The sequence below is a fragment of the Eublepharis macularius genome, chromosome 4, assembly GCF_028583425.1.
Source record: "Eublepharis macularius isolate TG4126 chromosome 4, MPM_Emac_v1.0, whole genome shotgun sequence".
Taxonomy (NCBI): Eukaryota; Metazoa; Chordata; class Lepidosauria; order Squamata; family Eublepharidae; genus Eublepharis; species Eublepharis macularius.
In genome coordinates this window covers 186,990,763-187,008,509 of record NC_072793.1, presented here as the reverse complement: position 1 = coordinate 187,008,509, position 17,747 = coordinate 186,990,763, and the positions used below count along the sequence as shown (strand labels likewise).

At 58.3% G+C, this 17,747-nt stretch overlaps 2 protein-coding genes across 2 annotated transcripts; one reads left to right on the top strand and one right to left on the bottom strand.

Annotated features, from left to right (window-relative positions):
- Nucleotides 1-248: 248 nt before the first annotated feature.
- Nucleotides 249-7,167, top strand: RING1 (ring finger protein 1). Its single transcript, XM_054977586.1, has 7 exons — nt 249-322; nt 891-982; nt 1,614-1,774; nt 2,916-3,131; nt 5,262-5,558; nt 5,877-6,045; nt 6,814-7,167. Exons 2-7 carry the CDS (start codon nt 905-907, stop codon nt 6,913-6,915), a joined length of 1,023 nt encoding a protein of 340 aa, XP_054833561.1. The 5' UTR covers nt 249-322; nt 891-904; the 3' UTR covers nt 6,916-7,167.
- A 3,190-nt stretch (nt 7,168-10,357) lies between these two features.
- LOC129328500 (HLA class II histocompatibility antigen, DM beta chain) lies at nt 10,358-17,197 on the bottom strand. Its single transcript, XM_054977607.1, has 6 exons — nt 17,098-17,197; nt 15,792-16,082; nt 14,689-14,967; nt 13,474-13,590; nt 12,592-12,627; nt 10,358-10,684 (listed from the first exon to the last, which is right to left on the bottom strand). Exons 1-6 carry the CDS (start codon nt 17,156-17,158, stop codon nt 10,674-10,676), a joined length of 795 nt encoding a protein of 264 aa, XP_054833582.1. The 5' UTR covers nt 17,159-17,197; the 3' UTR covers nt 10,358-10,673.
- Nucleotides 17,198-17,747: the final 550 nt, after the last annotated feature.

Genomic DNA, 17,747 nt, shown 5'->3' with positions numbered 1-17,747 from the left:
GGAGCGGTTAGACGGGCGGGATGCAAACGCCATTCGTGCCCCCAAAGCGCCCCAAAGACCAGCGCCGCCGCGGAAGCGCCGCCCGAGCCGCCCGGACCCCCCGCGCATCTCTGCGCGCCTTTTGCGCCCGCCCAGGGGGGTGCTCTCTGACGTCACGAGCGGGCCGGGGGTGGGGAGATCCCCGCCTGAGACGTCAGGGGCGGGGCGGGGAGAGGAAGTGACGTGCGGCGGAGGTTCCCACCCCCTCCCGCCTCTCCAGGAGAGGGAAGAAGGCGGCGAAGAAAGACGGAGCCCGCGGGCGCGTCGGGGGCCGGCCGAGGCGGTAGGGCAGGCGGGCCGGGGGCGGATCGGGGAGCCTCTGCGGCTGGGGCCGAGGGAGCGGGGCGGGGAGGCAGCCCCCGAGCCGGGGGAAGGGGAGAGCCCTTGAGCATGTGCAGAGTGCGGCCCCCCAGCCCCCTGGGCGCGAGGGATGACTCGGGGGCGCCTGCAGAGTGCGGGGCGCAGCCCCTGGGACCCCCCCGCCCCGTGTCAGATACTGATCCGTTCCGAAGTTGCGGGCCTGAGCTCCGGAATGCATGAAGGAGAGGAGCCCCCTGAGCGCGTGCAGAGTGCCCTCCTCCTCTCTGCTGGGCGGTCGTAAGAAAGCCCCGGCCGGCGCCTCTGGTCTGGGGCGCGCCTGTGTGAAGCCTTCGGCTCCAGGTTTCTGCAGTGGGGCTGGGGGGCTACGATGAATCCGGGGAGGGGTCCGGCCTGGGGGGCCCAGATGCGCCCGGCGTGGCAGCGGTGCCGCCGGCCCCAGCGCCTGCCGTGCTGGAAGGTCAGCTCTGCCTGGCGACTGCCTGCGCCCCCCCTCTCATGCCTCGCCTTGCCCCCGCCCCCCCCCCCCGCAGTGCTCCCTCCCGCCATGGCGACTCCGGCGAACGCGCAGAACGCCAGCAAGACCTGGGAGCTGAGCCTCTACGAGCTGCACCGGACGCCCCAGGTGAGGGAGGCCGGAGGGCCGGGGAAGAGGGGCACGCTTGCAGGCATGTGGCCGGGCAGAGCGGGGCGGGGGGTCTCCCAAGATGAACCCTCCAGCCCTCCCAGCGCAGCAAAGCCCCTGCTGGGGCCGGGGTCAGTTTCCTTCCCAAGCCCCCAGTCCCATAGAATTGGTTCCTCGGGAGCAGAACTGGATACGTGTTTGTTCTTTACCCTTTGCAAAACAGCATTCTAGGATGCTTCCATAGAGTGTAAATAGTCCAGTAGCACCTTTAAGACTAACCAACTTTATTGAGGAATAAGCTCTAACAATGCATCTGACGAAGAGAGCTGTGGTTCTCAAAAGCTTATGCCTTAATAAAGTTGGTTAGTCTTAAAGGTGCTACTGGACTTTTTACAATTTTACAACTACAGACTAACATGGCTAACTACTCCGGATCTGTGTTCACAGAGCGTGTTTTCTTCCTTGCATTTAAGCCCTTAATTAATTAAGAATAGGCCTGCCCAGAAGAGGGGGAAAGGCTTTTGAACGTTGTGTGGTTTCTTGCTGATTAGGGTAGCCCTCCTCCCATGTGGCCGGGGGCACGTCAAACCGCCTGCCTGCTTCTCTGCCCCCCTTCCCCGCTCTCCCCCAGGAGGCCATCATGGACGGGACGGAGATCGCCGTCTCCCCCCGCAGCCTGCACAGTGAGCTCATGTGCCCCATCTGCCTGGACATGCTGAAGCACACCATGACCACCAAAGAGTGCCTCCACCGCTTCTGCTCCGACTGCATCGTCACAGCCCTGCGCAGCGGGTACGGGAGTGGGTGGGGGCACAATTTGCAGTGAAGACTTTTGGCCCTGGGGGGGGGGGAGGGAGAGGCAGTATGGGACTGGAAGGGGACACACACACAAAGCAGCCTGGCCAGGCCAGGCCATCTCTTGCAGTGCGTGAAGGCCACCTGCGTGCTTTTTCTAGAGGGATGAGTGGAGGGTTTGTGTGTGTGTGTGTGTGTGTGTGTGAGAGAGAGAGAGAGAGAGAGAGAGAACAGGAACTAACCCACGTGCACAACTGCCCCCTCTGGGTACTGGGGAAATGGTAAAATGCCGGCCAAAGGGGTCTCTCTGGGTCCAGCTCGGCATTCCGGGTGGCTCTTGTTTCTGTTGCCCTCTTCCGAGCACCGGCCACAGATTCCTTGTTCCGAGAGGTGCTGTTGCATTGGGATATTTTGTGCCTGCCCAAATGCCAAGGGAGCACCTGCTTCTGTGTGTGTGTGGGGGGGGAGAGATGCATGCCGGATGCAGAGGAGAGCCGGGTGGGGGAGAGGCTGTGGGGAGAAGCTGAGCCTGCAGGCCCCCTTCTAGCTCGGCCTGGATTCCGCCACGCAGCCGTGTCCTTGGGAGCCCCCAGCGCCTGCGGCTCCCACCCCTCCCTTGGCAGCCTTGTTGCTGAGCGCCTGATCCGCAAAGGCCTCCACTTGGGGGAGGGAGGGAGGCTGGATGAAAGATTGCAGGGAGGAGAATGTCACTCTTCCCCCTTTGGACAGCTCAGCATCTCCAGGGAGGGGCTGTCTTGGCTCAGGGCTTTGTATGTGAACGTTGCAGGCCCCGTCCCGGGTGCCTCCTGCCAAAGGGAACTTTGGTGATGGGGTTTCGCGGGACCTCGGACAGGCATCGTTTCCCAGAGTAGGGAGTGCTGGGCTACGTGGGCAGCTCCCTAGAGACCGGGTCCAGCGGGTGCCAGGCTCTTACTAGTTTGGGGAAAGGCTGTGGCGTGGTGAGGAGGTCCCCTGTTCAGTCCCTGGCAGAGTCTCCAGCTGAAGGGTAGCAGAGGGGTGTGTGTGTGTGTGTGGGGGGGTTCTCAGGGACGTGAGGCGTGGGCCTGGCAGGGGTGCAGAGCAGCTGGGCACGTGGCCCTTTGGCTCCTCTCAGCGTGCCCCCTCCCCTCGGCCACAGGAACAAGGAGTGCCCGACCTGCCGGAAGAAGCTGGTCTCCAAGCGGTCCCTGCGGCCCGACCCCAACTTCGACGCCCTCATTTCCAAGATCTACCCGAGCCGGGATGAGTACGAAGCCCACCAGGACCGCGTGCTGGCCAAGCTGAACCGCCTCCACAACCAGCAGGCCCTGCGGAGCAGCATAGAGGAGGGGCTGAAGATGCAGGCCATGACGAGGTAGTGCGTGCCCCCCCCGGGGGGGGGTCTGTAGAGGGGGGCCACTCGCAGGGGTCTTGGTTCTCCTCGGAGGCTCCCTCCCTCTGCCTCGGCAATGTCTTTGGCACCCTGGGGTGCTTGGTTTCAGCTTTCTCACTGCTCCAGCACTGGAAAAACCCGAGGCAGGGCCCGGGGGTGGGTGGGAGGCCGAAAGGGCAGCATTTCTGGCTGAGCAAGACATTCGGTTGTCAGGCCAGGAAGAGATGTGTCAGTGGAAGCCCAGAAAGGGAGGGGGCTGCGGCAGGACTTGCCCTTCTGTCGCTCTACTGGGGGGGGGTTGCCAACAGCAAGCAACAGAAGCCCACTCCCTTTCTGGGTTTCCACCAGGCCTCGGTTTGGCCAGGGTCAGCCTTGGTAGACTGGTGCCCCCCCCCACACCAACGCACACGAGATCAGAACGTGCTTTAGCCACAGAACAAAGGCAGCAAAGGGGAGAGACTGAAGCTGTGAGCAGAGCCGCGCCATCAGATGGGTAGCCTGGCCCGTCTTGAGCCAAGGCATGTTCCTTTCAGGATAAACCCGGCTCTGGAACAGGATTAAAGAAAACGGAAAGAAACTAAAGCAGTGTCTGAAAAATAGGGAAAAACTTAAATACATGTAATACTTGCTTTTCCTGTAAAACCAAATCTTTTCCCCGGTGATTTAATGGTGCAGAACACGCCATTTCATATGAGATTTTTTCAGCGCTCCCCAAGCAGAAAAATTGGAAAACTGGGGGAAAAAGTTCCAGACCTTTCTCATCTCTGGTGTGACTCTTATTATAAAGAGTCCTAATCTTGCTTGTCTTCAGGTTTTCTTCTCCCCTGAGGGTATCTTAGAATTCTGTATGGCTCTTACCGGACCTTCTTCCATGGCACCCTTATGGCATACCTAGAAATGTAAACTTTCCAGAAATTTTGACGCCATGGAGGCAAACTGTTTCTCTTCCCTTTTTCACCCAGGGGAAAACAAACAAACTGGAAGTTTTAGGGGAAATTGAAATATATATATAATAGTTACTTTTTATCATGCCTACATTTCTTTTACTGATATAACAATTTAAAATGTACAGTTTATAAAGGAAAAGTTGGCCTATTTGGCATATTTATGGAATTTAAAAGTATAAATGTCTTTGTTTTCTGTACAAAACATTACAGGTATGCCCAGTAGCAGAGAAGGAGTTGCAAATTGCTGCACTCTATGCTACCTTTATTTTGTTTATTTATTTATTTCAAATTTGTATTCCGCCCTCCCCGCGAGCGGGCTCAGGGCGGATACCAACATATTAAAAATACAATTAAAAATTCATATTAATTAAAAACAACATATTTAAAGCAAGATGGTGGACAGCCTTCACAGGAAAGCAAAGGAATCTATTTCTGCTATCTGAGAAGTAGAAAATAAATTCTGTAATGAACAAAAGAAAGTGTATTATATAGGCAGAAAGTCTCAGACGGACAGTAGGTAGAATTGCCGTCATGTTTGGATATTCACTTTGGGAAAACCCTGAACTCTTTAATAATGTCTTACCATTAAACCCACAGCTGGTTAATTATTGCCAAAGTTTACATATAAACAAAGCTTGGTGTGTTGTATATGTCTCCAGTAAACATAGGATTATTATTGTCTAATGCTATAGTTTTATCTTGCATAAAAAAATTATACTATTCATTTGGAGTAGAACTTTGTCTTTCATTTCACGCATTCCAAACGGGAATAAAAATCTGGATTTTTTTTTTGCTCCCAAGTTTTTTTGCTCCAAATTTCCCAGTTTTTCCCATTGGCAAAACATGCTATGCATTTGGAATGAATGAGATGCTTTTAAAGACAAGGTTTTTCATGCTTAAAAAAGAGACTCTTTCATAGGACATTTTTTTCTTTGGTGTTCTACCAAATATACCAAATTTTCCATTGGAAAAAAACAAAAATTTGCCATGGGTGGGAAAAAAAGTTCCTCTGCCTTATTTTCTCCTCTCCCCCCTGGGCCTTTACACCTCTTGACATACCACCAACCACCCCCTTGTAGGTCTACCCCCTTTCCTGTCTGGCATAGCCTGGGACTGAAGGGAGCCTGCCTAATTCCCCCTGCTTCCTTTTGCCCCCCCCCTTCAGGGGACAGCGGGTCCGCAAGCACCCTCAGGAATCAGACAACACGACGTTCAGCGGCGGGGAGGACAACTGCGACAGCCGCTCCCACCTCAGCAACACCTCCGCCCCCAGCCAGCCCGAGGCCGGGCCCAGCCGCAAGCGCTCCCGGGGCTCTGACGAGTCGGTCCCGGAGCCAGAGACCTCGCACGAGGGGGGCCGGGGCAGCCCCGAGCCAGGGGCCGAGCCCAGCAGCAGCGAGATCGAGCTCGTCTTCCGGCCCCACCCCGTCCTGGTGGAGAAGGGCACCTACTCCCAGACCAGGTGAGGGACAGGAGAAGAGTGCCCTTCAATTTTGGAGATTCTGATGGGGCAAGGGGGGCGCAGGCAGCCTTCCCAGGGAGTTTGAGGCCTCTTTTTCCATTTGGATGTGTTCCTAAAACAGAGAGCAGCATTATTAAAATCCAAAAGCTGTAGATTACAACAGCTGACTCTATGCAAATATGATCGGCGGCAGCACCCTAACAGCCAGGAGCAAAAAGCACGCCCCAAACATTTGGGTTCGGCTGGGTGTTTTCCTGGAGTGAAAGCGCTGGTCTCTCCCCCGCCCCCCCTTTTCACTCGTGCCTCCCTCCCTGGCAGGTATGTCAAGACCACGGCCAACGCCACGGTGGATCACCTTTCCAAGTACCTTGCCCTGCGCATCGCCCTGGAGGAGGCACCGGGGCCCGGCCCAGAAGCCCCCGCCCTCGAAGACGTGAGCGAGAAGCAGTACACCATCTACATCACCACGGCTGGGGGGGGCTTCACGGTAAGGCTGCTCTGGAGGGCGGGGGGTGGAGGAAGGGGGCTGGGCGGAGGGGAACGGTGGCGCTCAACACATGGAGGGGGGGGGGCGCCAGGAGCTACTCTGGACCAGGTGAAGCTCCCAGCGCTGCTTCTGATGTATGGTGGCCCATGCCTGAGCACCTTCCTGCACCCAGACCGGGCTGGATCAGGCAAGGGTGGGTTCTGGCCAGTTTCTTTTATGATGTTTCCCCTGCGTCTTGATGTCAGAGGCTGCTCCTTCTTCTCTGCGCTGTGATTTTTGGGGGTCCTTCCTTTGTGGCTCACTGATGGAAGTTGGACGCTTTGGAGGCAGAGTTGGGCCCATTGACAGGGATGTCTTCTTGACAATGGGACTCTGATTGCCCGGTTGGGAGAGCCCACTCCAGCCAAGCTGCCCGGACATCCTTTAGTGTGTGTTCTGGTGCGTCTGTCCTTTGCAGCACGTAGCTTGGCTGACTGGCTTGAGCGAGCTCATTGCTCTGGACTAAGCTCCCACTCTCTCTCTTTTGGACTCGATGCCTTGGGGTTGTGCAAGCTGAGCTGAGGGGGGAGGGACTGCCTGGGGGGGTCAGTTGCCATCCTTTGGGGCCAAAGGTCTGACTGCAGGTAACTGGGGGTCCCTTCAGGACTGGACTGTGGGCATAGATGGGGGGGGAGGCTAGAAAGGCCGCGATGGGCAGTGGGGCCCTGGCTCCGCGAGGGGCTGGGAGCTTCTCCAACCATCTCCCCTCCTCCTCCTCCCCTTCCTCAGACGCTGAATGGATCTGTGACCCTGGAGCTGGTGAACGAAAAATACTGGAAGCTCAGCCGGCCCCTGGAGCTCTACTACGCCCCCACCAAGGAGCAGAAGTGAGGGATCCCGAACCCTCCACCGAGAGCACAAGGGTGGAGGAAGGACTGCGCTTTGCCCGTGGTGGTGGTGGGCGCGCGCTCTGAGGCAGCGAGGGGACTCTTCAGAAAGAGACGCGTTTGGGGGCAAGCTGGAAAAGACTGAGCTCTCCCCACACCAGGCCTTCTCCCCCCGACCCCCAGCAAAGACTCTTTTAAGTTTTCGCTTTTCCTTCCTGCTAATGACTGATGCCTCCCGGCCGTGCTAGGGTTGTTGGGTGGGTGGGTGGGGGGTTCTGGCCCTTTTTTGCAGCTGTTTTGTGGAAATGAGTTGATCAGAGAAATTTTGGCCTCTTTCTAAGGCTGCATCTGGCCATCTCTTTCTTTCGGAGTGGGGGGTGGGTGGGGAGGAGGACCATGCCCCTCCCACCCGGGGATCCCTCGCCCATGGAAGGGAGCTCGGTCCAGATTCCAGGCCCTGCCTGCCAGTGAACGCCCCCCCCCGCCCCCCGCCGCCCCTAGGCTCTGCCTCGCATCTTGCAGAAGGGGTCTCCCTGCCCCTTGGAACAGGCATGCCCAGTGGGGCAGAGGGGCACGGAAAGCCTGGGAGGGGAAAGGATGAAATGGGCAAGAGGCGTGCAGAGCCCCGGTCCTGATATAGGGCAGTGCCCCCACCCCACCCCCAGGAAAGATTTGGGAACCAAACGGCAGGGCCAGGCTTCCCCGCAAGGACTCATTGGGGCTGCCTTAAGTTCAGCCTCCGGGCGGGGCTGGGTGAGCGGCATGGCTCCCCGGCACACGTCCCGCCCCTGGATCCAGGCAGGGAGGGGGCTGGTCTCTCTGAGCAGGGGGCCCCGTTGCATCTGTGGGCTGGCCAGAAGGGCAGCCTGTCGGGAGATGTCTGCCTGGGCTTGAGGAGGCAGGAAGGAGCCCCTGCCAGAACGTGGGAAGGTGCCGGAGTCAGGCCAGCGTTGCCTCCCCTGACCCGCGGAGGCCCTCCAGAGGTCCTTATCCTGGAGCTGCTGGGGGCCTTCCAAGGAGGGTCTCCTCTCTCACGGAGCTCCAGCCTCCTTCCTGGAATGCATGAAGCTCCCTTAGGCAGAGCCACTCTAGCTCCGCCTGATCCAAAACTGTCGGCCTCTGCCCAGCAGTGGTGTTCCCTGCTTCCTCTGCTACACCATCAGAATTTGAACCCAGAACCACCCATCCCTGCAACTATGCAGCCAATTTTTCTGTGTGGTTTTAGTTTTGTCTTGGAAGCTGGTGTGTTTGGAAGGAGAGGGGTTTTTCCCTTTAGGTCTTTTCCTCCCCTTCCTGGAAACAGGCACCTCTTTATGGGGGGCAGGAGACCCCTTCCCCCAGTGGGGTTCTCTGTTACTGGGTTCTGGGTTTGGAGGTGTGCATCTCCTCCCCTGTGCGTTCCAACAGTTGTGCTGGAGACCCGGTTCCTTTAGAGGCAGGAACGCTTTCTGGGGTTTGCACTCTTAGATGCCCATTTTACAGAAGAACCACCGAGGCAGAGACTTGCCATGGCCTGAGCAGGGGCTGAAGGCGTAAGGAGCCCCCCTGCGCGACTGCAGACGACCTTGATTTCTGTGACACTGAGAGATCTCTCAGTCTTTTGGATGCTACACCTCTGAAGATGCCAGCCACAGCTGCTGGCGAAACGTCAGGAACTACAATGCCAAGACCACGGCAATACAGCCCGGAAAACCCACAACCACCATCGACCTTGATTTCATTCCAACTGTTCCTGTCCCACCTGTGGAGCCTGCAAGGTGGCTTATCTGTCTTGCATTATTTGGCTGGAAATGGCGGCTCAGCCAGAATTCAGGCCGCCGCAAGCCCCTCCCGGTCAGCAGCTCCACCTTGAGCTCCACAGGCCCTTTCTCATTTTCTTCCCTCTCTTCATGGGACCCGAGAGGTTTATAAAATAATGAATGGGGTAGAACGAGGGTGGACCGAGAGAACTTTTCCTCCCTCTTCCGAAATGCTAGCATGCAAAGGCATCCGAGGAAGCCATTGGACAGTAGATTGCAGGCGGAGAAAAGGAAAGAATTCTTCACAGAATGAGTGATTAAAATGTGGATGGGGACAAGAACAGACAGCTATAAAGGGAGATTAGACAGAGGCATGGAGGACGGGGGCTACCAGCAGCTACCAGCCATGGTGGCTAAAGGGAACCTCCACCTTCAGAGGCAGTCTACCACTGAACACAAGGCCAAAGAGGCAACTTCAGGCTCTTCGCCCCATTTGCTGGCCCTGTATGAGACGGGATGCTGGACTAGGCGGGCCCTCCTCCAGCCGGGCCCTGCTGGTGTCCAGGCGCTGGCTCTGTCTCCCTTCCCCACCGCAGCCTGTGCCCCCACCTTTGTCAAGGAGACCTGAGTACCCCCCTGGCAGCTACAGCCCTTCCACCTAGGCCTTCCCTTCCCCATATGAAAGCTGCACTTGTTTCCCTACCAGGCACTCACTGCCTTTACCAGAAATAAGGCAGATGTCAGACAGGTGAAGCTCTCCCAGCCTAGGAAAGCCTCACCCGTGGAACTCCTTCCTGCACTGCAGTGGCCGCTGGTACAGGCTTTGTCGCTGCACTGGCTTCCAGGGCCGTTTTAAATACCGGCCGCTTCAGCAGGGTCCAGAATCCCTTCTGGCCCTCCCTGGAATTCAGCACCGTCCACTGCAGGGATGAAGTGGATGGGTGCGTTGGGTGTGTTTAATCACACAAAGGCACAGAGGGGATTGTGTTAGCTGGAGACTTGGAGCCTCTGAAGCCGCCTCATGCAGGGTCCGACCCCGTGTCCTCGCTCGCCCGTAATCAATTGTCTCCTCTAACTGGCAGCGCCTCTCCACGGGCTACAGCCATTGTAAGCTCAGCTCAGTAAGTGCAATTCCAGAGTAGGAAACGAGGCAATGGGAATGAAGCGTGCCAGCCGAGAAATTGTTCAGCAGAACTGCTGTAGCATAGCAGTTAAGCGGCTGGGCTGCGAACCAGCGCTCTTCTGGCTTGCCTCCCACTATCGCCGTGAGCACCGCAGATGGCCTTGGGTGAGACGCTCCTCTCAGCACCCCCCCCCAAGCTATATTGTGGGGATAAGAATATAACACTGACTTCGTTCTATGCGGGACACTAACCTGTCTAGAAGGGTGGTATAGAAGCACAGTTATCATTATTAGATGTGCATTGCTGCTGTAAAGCAGCCAATAGGGAACGCAACCTGTGTGGCAGGTCCTGGCCTCTTTGCTCCCTGCCCCGGGCAACGGGAGGTTGAAAAGCCCTGCTGCAGCCAGCCCCCCCCCCCCCCGGCCCTCTCTGACTTCAACCTCACTCACACGCAGAAAGACCGGCAAGCCACTTCAATTTTTCTCAAAAACAAGAGCTGAGATGGCCCATTTGCTCTCCAAGTTCCGTACAACCCACCCCTTTCCCTGCCCATCTTGTGAAAGTGAATACGGAGGCTGAGAAGTTTGCGCCAAAGGAGTCAGAGACGTTTTATTGTTCTGGAAAGTGCAACAATTTTTGTAAAAAAAAAAACCAGCTGTTTAACCTCCACCCATCCACAAAAAGAAAAAATCGGGCACAGAGGTAGGGGCGAATCAAGGATCCGCAAGCAGGGGTGGTCTTTGCCTTTTTCTATAAGGTTAGCCTGGCACGGGCAGGAGGCGTGTTTCTACCCCAGGCCACGACCCTCCACAGGTGGTTCTGGAAGAGCTGCCCGCCCTGAAGCGTGGCCTTCTGTTGGGATCTCCCAGGATGGAGCAGACCAGACGGCCCCCGTGGAACTAGGAGATGACTGCGAAAGGAAGGGAAGGGAGACATTACAAGGCTTGTGGGTCTCACCAGCAGTCCGTCCCTGGCGGTAGCCGGGCAGGTGCCTTCAGGGAGCCCGTAAGCTGCATCTCTCCATCACCAGCCAGCCAATGGTACTGCATGGTAGACTGTCTCTGCACATGGAGGTTTCAATCAGCTATTGGCTGTCTGTTTCAATACTGAATAAAACCAGGCCCTGCCCTCCCAGCTGGGGTCAGCTTTTGGGTAGCTCAGGGCTGCAAGCAAACTTCTGAGTAAGGAGGTTTGAAATGCCCATCGAGCCTCCCATGACCTCAGAAACATGGGGCTGGGGGCTGGGGGGACAGGATATTTACTGGATCTGTCTCCTGCTTTCCCCTGACCTCGATAAGCCCCAGAGAGCCCGATCTTGTTAGATCTCGAAAGCTAAGCAGGGTCGGTCTTGGTTAGTAATTGGATGGGAGACCTCCAGTGAAGACCAGGGTTGCAGAGCCAGGCAATGGCAAACCACCTCTGATAGTCTCTTACCAGGAAAACCCCACCAGGGGGTCACCATAAGTCAGCTATGACTTGTGGGCAGGATTTCATTTTTTTCCTTGCTCTCCCATACGTAAAAAGACTTCCCATGAAGTGACGGGTAGGGCATTCTCACATGGCAGTGAGTGCGATGCCCTCCAGTCTAAAGCTCAGCCTGCAGGGGGTGGGGCGGGGCGTGGATCCTGACCCCTGGCTCAGTTGTGACGGGCTGACCTCAGTCCAGCCACCCTCCAGCGGCCATTTTTTCTTTACAGGACTGTTGTAAGGATTGAGAAGGGAAGGGACGCCACAAACACTGCCTGGGAGATTTGCATCCGGCCCTCTCCCATCTGAGTCAAAGGCCTTCTCTGCAAGGTCACTTCTAAAGGAAAAGGATATGGGGGGGGGCTGGGAAAGGCCTTTCTCAGCCTGAGGTCCTGGAGAAATAACAACAACAACATTCGATTTATATACCCCCCTTCAGGATGACTTAACACCCACTCAGAGCGGTTTACAAAGTATGTCATTATTATCCCCACAACAATAATCACCCTGTGAGGTGGGTGGGGCTGAGAGAGCTCTGAGAGAGCTGTGACTAGCTCAAGGTCACCTGGCTGGCTTCAAGCAGAGGAGTGGAGAATCAAACCCGGTTCTCCAGATTAGAGCCCAGCGCTCTTAACCACTGCACCAAACTGACTGCCCTGGACAGACCAAGGGGATGTCCGGCTTGCTTAAAGGCAGCTCCATCCACATCTCTTAAGTGGGTTTTCAGGCAAGGGCAACCAGCAAGGAAAAACTTGCAATGTGTATTTTTTCTTGTTTAGCTTTTGTCCGCCTGCGATCCCGTTACTTCGCCAGGCAAACACGGAATTTTAGCCTCGTTTCCAAAGATAAATACAGTTTTTAACCCTTCTGCTTGTTAAAGGGATTGATGATCTGGTGGATGGGACAATGCAGAATGCGGGGCAGGGGAGATGAGGCGGGAGGGTGCCTAGCTGTCCACTGTTTGAAGCAGCACGCTGGGCTAGGTGGCCCTGTTTGGTCTGATCCAGCCAGGCTCCTCTTATGTCCTTAGAAGGTACCAGATCAGACCCTGGCCCAGGTGTCCGGCAGCAGGTTCCTAACTGTAGATACTACAAATGGAGCCTCCATGTTCAAAAGCAGTCTTCCTGCTGGACAGTGCTGGGCTGTTGTTTTCCAGACACACCTGATGCCCACCTGGATACGCTGCCCTGCTGATGCTGCAAAGCAATTACGGCTTTGAGGGCAGTGGCCAGTGGCCCTTACTCTGTTTGACTAGCAACATAAATCATGCCCCCAAAGCTGTTTTAACAATCTGTGTTTAGGAAAGCCTTTTTTGAAAGGTAAAGGGGGGGGGACACACAGGCGGCTTACCTGGGGGGTAGTTGGTACCATCAATGAAAGTGTAACCTGGATGTGGGAAGAAGACGGGGGTTAGTCAGAGAAGCGCGGTTTCTGACTGCGGGGGGCCCAGTTGCACCCTGACTCCTGCAGCTGAGCACAGCGTGCAGTAAAGATGTGTAGGAGGAGGGGCGGCAAATGGGAAGGCAGCCCTGTCTCCTGTGCGGTGCCCGCAACAGAAAGGGGCACACAAATTCACCCGTGGTAACTCCTGGGGGCCCACACTCCCCCCCCCCCACATACCTGGAGGGGGTTTTTTTGCACAGAATCCTAGAGTTGTGAGGGGCCTCACAGACCATCTAGTCCAACCCCTGCCCAATGCAGGAGCAGCCTAAAGTATCCCCAAGAAGGGTTCGCCCAGCACACACTACTCCAGGTGGGGCCTGATCCAAGCGGTATATGGCAGACGCTGACATCCCGTGATGTGGATGTTGTGCCTTCCTTGACAGAGCCTGATTGCAGTTGCCTTTTTTGCTGCTGCATCACACTGTCGGCTCATATTTAGCTTCCCGTCCACCCAGCTTCCAGCACACCTCTTGGGCTAGCAGAAAGGGACTAAATGAGGCAGACACATCTCGTGCGCACACAGGATAGCCCGTCAGAGAAAAGGGGTTTGGCCCAGCCTCCTTGACACGCTACTTCTCTACATGCGAGGGTTTTTTAAAATTTGAGGAGCCCCTCCTTAAGAGTCATAGCATGAATGCTCCTCACTAAAAAGGAGGCCTTTGTCACCTGTTTGGTCTCTTGTGTGTGTAGGAGGCAACTGAGCCAGCTCCCCCGCCCCCGATGTTCCCAAGCGCCTCCCTGCCTTGGGGGCATGCTTCCCCACTCCTCCCCCCCAATATCTTCTTTTACCTTCGGGGACCCGCTTGCTCCAGCAGGCAAGGCCAGCAATGAGGAGGATTAGGCCCACTCCCAGCACTGCAGTCGAGACCCCCACGATCACCTTGAGCTCCGAAGGCAGGCCTGGTTCTGGGGGAGATAGGGGCGGGGGGGGGGCTGCTGTTAGTGACGGCCAAGACTCGGAGGCCAGCCACTCGCGTCCCCTCTGGGCTGCCCCACGCCTGCCGTGGACCCCTTGCTGGCTCGTCCTTCCCTCTTGGTCTTTCCGTGAGGGTCTGGAAAGTGCCCCCAACTCCTTACACCCCCTTCTTGCTGCCCTTCTGCACAGGACTGCTTTTTGACCTCCTTTTTCCTGTCTGAGTCTCTGGGGCTTCCCCACCTCCCCAGAGCAGGTGAGACCCTCCCTTGCCAAACCTCTTCTAAAGCCCTGCCCCCCCCCCGACCCCCAAGGAGACAGAAGAAAAACTGCAGAGCAGCCACAAGGATCCAAAGTCAACTCAGCCTGGAAAGGTGGGGGGGGGGGCAAAATGCCCCTTTCCAAGCTGCCCAGCCCCCCCTGCCTACCCCCTTCCCGGTCGACTCTTGCCGAGGCAATAAGCCCCACCTCTGAGAGGGTTGCAAGGGAGCACACAAAAACCAAAATGGGGGGGGGGACGCTGGCTCCTGCTTCCCCAGAGTCCGAGTTTTCGTTTAAATCAAGTCTCTTTCCCTCCTGGTTCCGGGAATGAGGTGAGCAGCAGAATCCAAAAAGGGTGGCAGGAAGTTTTGGAGGGGTGTGTGTGTGTGGGGGGGAGAACGTCCACTTCCCCCTCCCCTCCACTGTGGGAAGCAGCACAAAGTATGCAAAATAACCCCACTTCAGCAAATCAGGGCTGTCTAATTTGAATGAGGTTGGCAGAATGTGGAGTGGGCGGGACCAACTCTTCTCCCGCCCCCGTGAGGATTCCTTTTTTTTAATCCCTCCCACTCTGGTTTTGCATCTTTCTTTTGGGCTTTCAGAAATGATTTCGGGGGAGGAATAACTGATATTATCCCACCCCCCCAATTCCTTGCAATGCATTGCCTAGCCCTGGATATCTTCAGGGATTATTTGCAAAGCTTTCTTTCTTTCACACATGAGCAAAGAACATTTTTCCTTCTTGGTTCTGGACAATTAGGGGCAGATCAATGGAAGGTGTGGAATTGCCTCCCGTGGCATCCAGCCCCCCCCCCGCCCCCCACACTCACCCCAGGCCCTGGTCATGGGCTCCGGCAGACTGGCGTGGTCCACAAGGCAGGTGTAGACGTCCCCACGCTGGGGGAAGACGGGCAGGCTCAGCCGGGTCTGGTAGGTCCAGTCCCCGTTCGACACCACGGGGACCCCCGTGCTGTTCTTCACAAAGGCCCCGTTCCGCAGCCAAGTGACGGCCACGTCTGCCGGGTAGAAGCCCCACACGTCGCAGGCCAGCATGAGGGGCGCGGGGGTGTTCTGCGGGGTGATGGGGAAAATGTGGACATGGGGAGGGGCTGTAGAGGGGGAAAGAGCAGGCGTCAGTGATGCCCCCACCTGAGTGCCGGAGGCTACTGCCCCCCTGCCAAGGGGAAACGGGCCCTCTCTCGTCCTCCATGCCCCTTCAGCTGCTGATGGGAGGCCACCAGAGCCAAATGCGGCCTCTGGAAGGACCCACGGATCCAGGCAGGGCTCTCCAGGCGCCCCCGGAGCTCCCTCCCCACCTAGCCAGACTCTGAGGTCTGCATCTGCCTTGGGTTGGGTCCCGCCGGCCTGGACTCTCTTCCCAAACGGCCAGCAGTTCTCCAGGCAGAGGAAGATCTTTCCCAGCACGCTCTTCCTGGAAGGGGGGGGGGGCAACCTCTGCATGGCGCAGAAGGCCTTCCTGAGAGGGTTCCTCGTGTGTAGACCCCCCAGCGCAGATTTTGCAAGCAAGCCCTGAGCCACCTCACGGATCCTCCCTCAGCCCTTGACAGCTGCCCCTCCAAGTTCGTGGGAAATGGGGGGGGGGCTCTCTAAGACCTCCGGATTCTGCCGGGCCTGCTGAGCCGGGGCTGTGGCCGGGCAGTGCGAAGGGGATTTGGGGGTTTCTTCTGTCTTAAGAAGCCCAGGGTTGGGGGAGGGGCGGCCCCAAGACAAACTGGTTCCCATTCAAGTCCCGGAAGAGCCCAGGGAGGGGGGCGCCTGAGGCTGCTTATGGAGCCTTGCTCCCTCCTGGACGTCGTCGTGTGTGTCCTCTGAGGGGCAGCGGCTCTGTGGGGGTGTGGCCTGGAGATCTAGTCAATGTTTTAAAGGAATAAACAGGCCCCTCTGCACCCCCCCCCCGGTCTCTCTCACTTACTCCGCCGGGCCCCGGACTGGCCCCACAGGGGCTGCGACTGGACTTGCTCCCGGCACAGGGCCTCCATGACTTTCCCCCAGGCGGGGAAGTGCTGGTTGAACTTCTCTGAAATGGGGTAGGAAGCGTACGGCCAGTTCCCGAACTCGCCCAGGCCGCAGGGCACGAAGAGCTGGTTCTCATTGTCGTAGCAGAGGAAGGGCACCTTGTTGAAGGCCAGGGTCCAGTTGGCCCAGAGGACGTGGCCATCGGCGGCCAGGGGGCAGTCCAGCTCCATGTGCAGGACGAAGCCATCTGGGGGGGGAGGAGGGGTTAAAGAGCAGAGAAACACACAGACCCCCCCCCACACACACACAAACCATCCAGGTCCAGGCCAGAGTATGGTGTGCGTGGGGTCAGGAAGGAATTTTCCTCCAGGCCAGACTGAAGGGGGATCCTGGAGGTTTGTACCTTCCTCTGGGCATGGAGCAGGGGTCACTGAGGGTGTGGGAGGGGGTTGTTGTGAATTTCCTGAGTTGTGCAGGGAGCTGGACTAGATGACCCTTGGGGATCCCTTCCAATTCCTATGCCGGGAGTTCCACCCTCCTACTCTGGGACAATCTGCACACACCCAGGAGGAGCCGAGGCCTCTTTCTGCGCAGCCGGACTCCAGCCAAATTCTGACCAAGCCCCGATCCAGCCAACACTAGTGAAAGTTCTGGGAGTGGACCCTGGGGCCGGTGGGACCAGGGAGGAGAGAGACTTCGGCGAGGTGTAAGGCCGTACGGCCCCCCTCCAAAGCAGCAGTCTTCTCCGGGAGATATCCAGGCCCCACCTGGAAACTGGCAACCCTAAAGCCCCAGAGACGGAGCGGGAGCCAAGCGGGCCGCTCCGGGCGGCGGCGGAGGGGGAAGCAGGCCGGGGACTCCCCGCTCCGACCCGCGAGGGAAGCGGCACCGGCCAAGATCCGCCCCGCCCCGCGGGGTGCGCGCAAGTGGCCCTTTCTTTCCGGCAGGATTCGAGGCGCTCCACGCTCTCCTCTGCAAGGGGCGGGGGGGTCTGCCTGGGAAGGGTCCCCGGCGACCGGGCAGGGGGCGCGCGCCTTCGGAGCTGGGGAAGTCCCGAGCCAGGCAGCGCTTTCGCTTTCTCGTGCGCTGCCCCTCCCCGCCGTCGGGCCCCGTCCTCGGCAGGCGCCCCGGCTCTGGCGGCCAAGCCCCGGGTCCCCCCGCCGGCCAGCCTGGGCTGCCGGTGCGGAAGGGATGAGGGGGACCGTGCGCGGAGGGGAGGCGCTCTGCACACGCTCAGGAGCCGCCGCCGCCCCGCGTCCTACCTGCAGCCAGGAGGCGCAGCGCCAGGCAAAGCAGCGCAGGGGCCAGCGCGGCGGCTCCCATCCCGGCTCGGCGCCCTCTCGGCCTCGGCGGCGGCTCTGGCTGCCCGCCGCCTCCGCCCGCCCGCCGGGACTCTCGGCCCGCTCGGTCCGGAGGGGCCCCCGGGCCGGGAGCCAATGGGGAGGGCGCCCGCCCGCGCGTCACCAGTCGCCGGGCAAAGCGCGCCCGGCCGGGCGCTGGTGGAGGAAAGTGCTCGCCCGGGGACTGGCACGGCGGCCCAGGCAGGGAAGCCTGCCCGCCCCCTCCCCACAAAAGAGCGCGCACTTCGGGGCGGGGAGCCACCGCCTACCCCCCCCCCAGCCCCTGAGCCGCCCGGGGCAGAAAAGTAACGTGTGCACGCGGCCCGGGATCAACAGCAGCCTTTCAAAGACAGCTGAGGAGATCCTCCTGCGCACGCCCCCCTCCCCAACGGGCAGCCCGAGGCCTCCCCCCTCCGGAAGCCCGTTTGCACTGCGGCCTTCAGGGGTAGACTGTGCCCCAGCATGGAGGCTCCAAGCAGCCCTCGTGTCTAACATTCCCTGAATGTTCACGGGACCCCAAGAAGAGCCTGGCTTGTCTGTTTAAACCATTCATATGCCGCCTTTCGCCCAAA